The sequence below is a fragment of the Hipposideros armiger genome, unplaced genomic scaffold (assembly GCF_001890085.2).
Source record: "Hipposideros armiger isolate ML-2016 unplaced genomic scaffold, ASM189008v1 scaffold_29, whole genome shotgun sequence".
NCBI classification, from domain to species: Eukaryota; Metazoa; Chordata; class Mammalia; order Chiroptera; family Hipposideridae; genus Hipposideros; species Hipposideros armiger.
Genome location: NW_017731379.1, coordinates 5,936,170 through 5,943,614, shown reverse-complemented (window position 1 = coordinate 5,943,614; position 7,445 = coordinate 5,936,170). Strand labels below are relative to the sequence as shown.

The following is a 7,445-nucleotide window of genomic DNA, read 5'->3' as shown; positions in this document are numbered from 1 at the left end:
TGCCACCTGTTGGCAGCTCAGCGGCAGCTCAGCTTGGGCGGGGCATCGAACTGCTGTTGCTCAGAGCTCAAACTCTTGAGCGAGCTCTTAACCAACTGAACTACTCGGCCGGCCCCACCTATATTTTTGAGGCACTGGATTTTGTCTGGGACTCCACCTGGAAGGGACACTGACTTGTCCCTTCTGGTTCTCATTCCTTACAGGTGACTCGACAGTCCCCTAACTCCTATGTGGTGATCATGAATGGCTCCTGTGTAGAAGTTGATGTGCATCGGCTGAGTGACGGAGGGCTGCTCCTGTCCTATGATGGCAGCAGCTACACCACGTACATGAAGGAGGAAGTGGATAGGTGAGTGGCTGTTGGAGGTCCATTTGCTGGTCCTCGCCTCAGCCTTTCCTCTCAGAAGTCACTAGCTCTTTTTTTGGTATTCCATTTTATTTTATTTATTTATTTTTAACTGGGGAATTAGGGGAGAGAAATAGTGTTGGGGAATTGGGGAGGGTGATATTCCATTTTAACTTAAAAAAATTAGTACATGTACTTAACAAAAATTTCAAGAGGACCAAAGTGTTTACAATGAAAAAACACTGTCTCTCTGCCACTCCAATGTGGTTAGACAATGAAAAATAAGTTCCTCTCTTTATAAGCAACTACTATTAACAGCTTCTTATGTATTTTTGCAGAAACTTATATGTGGATCTACTAGTTACATATATGTACATACTCTGTTTTTCTTTTAAATGAATTCACAGATAAAAATAACCTTTAGGTACCGTTTTGCACCTAATTTTTTTCTTTAACGTATATTATAGACTGCTCAACACCAATCATTCTGTGTTGTTGTGGCAGTTAAATGAATTAACATATGTAAAGTGCTTATTAGAATATTGCCCCAGATATAGTAAGGGTTCAAGAAATGTTAGCTGTTACATCATCATCATCTTTGTGGTGGTGTTTTTTAAAAATAGAGGTGCCTGCTCTTTTTAATGGTCATATAGTATTCCATTATATAGATGTACCATAATTTATTCAATCTGAATTAAATAAATTCAGACCTTTACTGAAAGAAATTTTGGTTATTTAGCATTGTAAACAAAGATGGAATTAATATCATGTGTGCATGTGGGTGTGTAGAATAAAGTTTTCAATTTTTTTTTAAAGATTGTTATTCTACCATTGTCCTTGACAACCTGAGGTGTTTTATTCACTTGCATATTCCCACTTTATCTCCTAGATATCGTATCACAATTGGCAATAAAACCTGTGTGTTTGAGAAAGAGAATGACCCTTCCGTGATGCGCTCACCTTCTGCAGGGAAGTTAATCCAGTACATTGTGGAGGATGGAGGCCACGTGTTTTCTGGCCAGTGCTATGCTGAGATTGAGGTCAGGGTGATGATTGGGCTTTCGGGTCATGGGATGGGAAGGTGGGAAAAGGGTTGGCTGCGATGGACTAGGACTGAAGAGTAACAGAAAGGAAATAGAAAGGAGAGAGCCCCTGTTTGTTTAATGGGAATTATGAACCTTAAGATTTGAACAACAAATTAAAAGCTCACAGTTTTTCTTTGACAGATGAGGAATCTCTGGCTCTAAAAAGAGATACTAGCAAATAGCACTTAATGAGTGTTAACTATTGTGCTAAGTACTGGTAATGCAGGAAAAATATGATTGGTAGAGTGGGGCCACAAAATAGACAAGTAATGAAATATGAATTCTGATAGAGCTAAGCACAAGGGCCACGTAACCCAAATCAGTGTGGGGCTGCATGGGTGTGGGCAGAGAGGAAGCAAAGACTTCCTGAAAGAGGGTACTTTGATCTTAGTTTTGAAAGATGCGTAGTAATGGACCAGGTGAAGAAGGGCAAGGAAGAATGTTTAAAGGTGGAAGAACAACATGTACAAAGGCACAGAAGCAAGAGAGTATGGTATATTTAGGGAACTGAAAGTACATATCGGTACTGCTTGAGAATGGACTAAGGTTTAATGGGAAATGGCAAGCAAAAATGCTAAATAAGTGAACAGAATTTGAGATCATGAAGGACCTTATAAGACATACTAAAAAACTTAGATTATCTGCAAGGCAGTGGGGAATCATGGAAGGATTTACACGGAAAAGTATAGGACAAGACCTGAGCTCTAGAATGATTGCTTTTAGTGACCTTGTTGGAGGTGTATAGCAAGTACTTGAAAATTTCCTACTTGAAAATATGCTGGGAGGGTATGTAGTACTCTAGGCCAGAAATGATGAGGGTCTCAACCAAAGAGGTGGCAAGAGAAGATTTTTGAGTGAGGTTTAGAAGAGTACTTGGCTGAGCCTTGTAATTAATTGGCAGATAAGGGAGAAAGAAGAGTGAAGAAGGATCCTTGGGTTTTAGCCTGCATATCTTCAGTAGACAGAGTGAGCATCTAGACCCACAGGTATGAAGAGGCTGAATTGTTCATCACTTCTAAATACAAAACAAGTAAAAACACAAACTATGACAAAATAGATTTAAACGTTAGAAACAGGAAATGTCAGCAGCTGTCATTTATCCCTAAAGCTAGGTTCTGAGAGATTTTCTAAGGCTTCCTTGATAGTAGTCTCTTGGAGATGCTGATAGATTCTCATTTTCCTGGATTGAATAAGGTATAGTCCAACTTAAATGTTGAGGGGAAAACTGACCTCATCTGTGTAAAGAAAGGCCAAACTCTAATTTTATTTATTTTTCATTGTAGGTGATGAAGATGGTGATGACTTTAACAGCTATAGAGTCTGGCTGTATTCATTATGTCAAGCGGCCTGGAGCAGCTCTTGACCCTGGCTGTGTAATAGCCAAAATGCAATTGGATAACCCCAGCAAGGTCCAGCAGGTGAGTAGGAAGGTACTTTTAATATTGCTCTCTAAGAGCTGATTACATGGTAGGGGTAATTTGAAGGGACAAATCTCAGATTTCAAAAGCATTGAAATCTCAATGCTTGCTTTGCCAGTTTTTCATAAGCTTTCCCCCCTGATCTTATGCCTTGTATTTGTGCCTATAGCATTATGGAAATGGAGTTTGCAAAAGTTACTACAATACTAAGATTCTATGATTTTTTTTCATGATTGTTCCTCCATTGACTTCTCCCCTTGTAGCTGTGTATGATGAAGGGATGTCTTGATTTTGAAGGATGACTCTAAGTTGCAGTGGTATTTTTGTACCCTGAGTAGAAGGTAATGGGTGACTTGATTTCTCATTGGGGTCGACAGGCCGAGCTTCATACGGGTAGCCTGCCGCAGATCCAGAGCACAGCGTTCAGAGGCGAGAAGCTCCATCGAGTGTTCCACTATGTCCTGGATAACCTGGTCAACGTAATGAATGGATACTGCCTTCCAGATCCTTTCTTTAGCAGCAGGGTATGAATTACTTCTCTTGGGGAAGGGATGTACAAATAAGGTAAGGTACCTGTTCTCCGAGATAGTTTGAAAGTTGTATAAGGATTTTTTTTTTAGAGGGAGGGAAAGAAAGCTATTTGGCCTGGACCGCTTTCACCTTTAGTTGTGGGATTTGAAGTCTTTAACTCCTTGCTTCTTATCCGTGTCATAGACTTCCCATCTAATTGGTTTTAAACCAGAGAATAAGGGCAGTGTTAGAAGCTTATATTGCAATTTCAAAGTGAATGTGATAGTGAATTCAGATATTATCGTTTTATTTTGGGGATTGTGTTAATTTTGTCTGGATCCTATTTTATTATTTCCTCCTTAGGTAAAAGACTGGGTAGAGCGGTTGATGAAGACCCTCAGAGATCCCTCCTTACCTCTTCTAGAATTGCAAGATATCATGACCAGTGTCTCTGGCCGCATCCCCCCTAATGTGGAGAAGTCTATCAAGAAGGAAATGGCTCAGTATGCTAGCAACATCACATCAGTCCTCTGTCAGTTTCCCAGCCAGCAGGTATCTACACAGTACCACTCATTTTCCACTGGAGTTTCTGGTATAGGATTCCTTCCTGTTTGGCTCCTCCTTACTACCTGGATGTTGTGCTTTTGCAAAATCATAGTGGCCATGTACTCCACAGAGGTTTGTTCTTGGTTTAATACCTAATTAGAGGTATTTTTGTGAATTTAAAGTAGAGGGATATTTGCAGTTTTATTATCCGAGACTTCCTTACTATCTCACATCACGCTTACCCTTTGCCTATAAAGCAAGTTTATATGTTGGAAGTAAAGCTAGGCAAGCGGAGAGTCAAGTTGGACTTTGACCTTAAGCATGTCTTGCCTGTCATGACCTCTGGTAGTTTTTGTGATTCACTCCTTAGTTCATCTGGGAAAGGGTGAAAAGAAATACAGGTTGCTTGCTTATTTAACCCAGGCTCTAAACTATGCCCAGTAACTCCCAGATGCTCCCAGCATAAGAAAGATAGAAATTGACATGTTTTAGTTAAGAAGATCCCTAGTGGTGATGCTCTACAGGTTAATGCTTTGGGACCCTTTGCTGGGTTGGGTTTCATTTTTTTCTCTTTCTTATGCTTTAGATTGCCAACATTCTAGATAGCCATGCGGCCACATTGAACCGGAAATCTGAACGGGAAGTCTTCTTCATGAACACTCAGAGCATTGTCCAGCTGGTCCAGAGGTAGTTACATGCAACTCCAGAATCCCAGACCCGCCCATCCCAGTACATTCCTTTCTTCTTAGTAGTCACAAAGGGATTTACTTCAAGTTTGACTTTGAGAAATTAGAGAGCACCTATAGATTAGAAAATACCTTACATCTTCTAAATCTCTTAGAATTGCAAGGTAACGCTTATACTCAGTATTTGTGATGACTGCTTTCTATTCTATTATTAAGGCACACAAATTTTATTTTCTCTTAACAATTTGATGAAACCCCTAATTTTACTTCTGGCACAGGGCCCAGTGTGACATATCTTCTTAGCTTATGGAGCCAACTATTGGACAAATGTAATATTCACAGAACATTTTCAACTTTAAGATACTCATAAATTTTTCAGATGTCTCTTAGTTGTTTTAAGGGTGCGGTAATCATTTCTACTTAGCAGTGGGAACTGAACCAGGCTGTTGTTAGGTAGGCCTATTAAGTGGTTTTCAGTTTTGTTTTGTTCTCCTTTTTTCTCTTTTCCTTTATAGAAAAATCTTGTCTATAGACAGATTTCTTTTAGGCTTGGGTTTTAAATTAATCTGGTTAGTTGATTTTAGGCTTGCCCCAGTGCTGCCATCTATTCAGGGGGAAAACAGTTCAGTAGGAAGTCTAGAAAGTAAATCTGGGCTCTGGGTTTATTATTTAATAGTCTGTTATTATTTAATAGCATTAGCCTGTTAGGTTTCTCGGTGGAGACTTGTTCTATTTGCTTAGGTACCGAAGTGGCATCCGAGGCCACATGAAGGCTGTGGTGATGGACCTGCTGCGGCAGTACCTGCGAGTAGAGACACAGTTCCAGAACGGTAAGCCTCTTCCTGGGGACTCTGTATCTGAGAAAGTTTCCCTGTGGGACTGACTGTGCAACAGCTGACACAGTTCATCCTCACTAACTCTTCCTCCTTTCACCACTCCCTTGAAAACTAAACTTCTATATCCTACTTGTGCCTCAGAAAGAACAACAAAACACAGCTTGATGAGATTGTGAATCCATGTGCTTCTGGGAAAGGGCTGAGATAATTTTTCTAGTAGAGATTAGCATTCCCCGTTGATGTTTTCTTGACCTTGTATAGTGAGAGTTGGTTGACTAATGACTAGGCTGAAATTGAGAAACCCTATCTGAAGAGCTTGCCTCTCAGCAGCTAATCCATGGATTGAACCACAGGCATCTGAAACAGGCTCAAATTTTCCACTACTTTTCAGCGTATCATTTCGGTGGAATTTTTCCCCAGCTTTCTCTGAAGAGCTTCACTACATGATGTGTAAAGTCTCTAACTGTGAAACACCCTGGCTAAGAGTTTAAAGCTACATGCTGCTGATATTGCTTCCTGCCACAAGATGGCAGTGAAACACCGTAGAATTTGAAATACCACCTAACATTTTCTTGTGTCTGTTTTTGCTCCCTTTTGATTCCTTTAAAGGATGGCTCTGACAGTCATAACCAGCAAAAATACTCAAGTAAACATTAGCAAACTGAATTCAGCAATGTATACGACCAAGTTGGCTTTATCCCACTAATGCAAGCTTAATTCATATCGGAAAAACTGATTATATAATTTATTATGTAATAGCTTTAAAAAGGGGTGTGGGGAACCATGGTCATCATTCCAAGATATTGGGAAGGGAGGAGGGAGCATTTGACAAAATTTAATATCTGTTCATGATAAACTCTTGGCAAATGAAGAGTGAAATGGAACTTCTTTAATCAAAGGTTCCCCATCAAAAAATTTGTAGGATACACCATACATAGTGGTAAGATGTTGAAACATTCTCTTAAGATTAGGAATAATACAAGGAAACCTGCTATCACTACTTCTAGTCAGCATCATACTGGATGTCCAGCCACTGCAGTAAGACAAGGAAATGAAGGAGAGATACGAGGACTAGAACAGGTATTTAGAAAAATATGCTATTTCAAAGAGCAATCCAAAATATTAAATACTAATGAATAACAAAAAATGTACAAGCCTCTTTTGGAGAATATTATAATCAGTTAATAATAAAGAAAATCTAAATAAATATCATGATCTTAGATTGGAATATATGCTTGCAAAGCATTATTCTCCCTGAATTCATCTGTAGATTTATTAACATTCTAATAAAAATCCTAGTAGGGTATTTTCATGAAATTTGCCAAGCTTATTCTAAAATTTTCATGAAAGAAAAGTCTGACAGTAACAAGTATCTAAGAAATATAAGATGGAAGGATTTGTCCAGTTAAGTGTCAATATTAAATATAAAGCCATATTAATGAAGAGATTGTAATATTGGTGTAAGGACAGATTAATAATAGACCAATGGGACATAATAGCTCAGAATCAGATCCACACATATATGAAAACTTACTTTATAACAGAGCAGGCATTATAGATCATGAAGAAAGGATAGGCTTTTCAATAAATGATACTAGGACAATGGGTTATTTATTTGTAAAACCAAAAGAAGAAATTGGATCTCTACCTTCTACCATATACATGCAAAAATCAATTCCACATGAATTAAAGACTTAAACATGTACTAAAGAGGCAAAACTATTACATTTTCAGGGGAATATCCTTATAAACTCAAGGTAGGGAAGATTTTATCATACAAGATACGGCAAATGCAACCTATAAAGAAAAAGGTTGATTAATTCGACCCTACTTAAGAACTTCTGTTCATGAAAAGATATCATAAAAAGACCTACAATAACAAGCTACAAAGTAGGAGAAGTTTTGTTTGTTTTTTTTAATTGGGGACTGGGGGGATGGGAACAGTGCTGGGGAATTGGGGGAAGGGGAACAGACAAGTTGCTGTCCTTTTGTTCTTCAGTCTAGTTGTGGAGGACGTT

General features: G+C 38.8%; 1 protein-coding gene across 1 annotated transcript in view; it reads left to right on the top strand.

Moving 5' to 3' along the window:
• The window catches only part of ACACA (acetyl-CoA carboxylase alpha), a 368,135-nt gene that overhangs the window by 207,165 nt on the left and 153,525 nt on the right, over positions 1-7,445 (top strand). Inside the window, exons 19-25 of the mRNA XM_019636609.1 lie at positions 204-349; positions 1,236-1,386; positions 2,715-2,849; positions 3,227-3,373; positions 3,723-3,911; positions 4,492-4,592; positions 5,333-5,421. Of these exons, the coding sequence (XP_019492154.1) occupies positions 204-349; positions 1,236-1,386; positions 2,715-2,849; positions 3,227-3,373; positions 3,723-3,911; positions 4,492-4,592; positions 5,333-5,421 (958 nt within the window). The remainder of the gene's footprint in view (positions 1-203; positions 350-1,235; positions 1,387-2,714; positions 2,850-3,226; positions 3,374-3,722; positions 3,912-4,491; positions 4,593-5,332; positions 5,422-7,445) is intronic.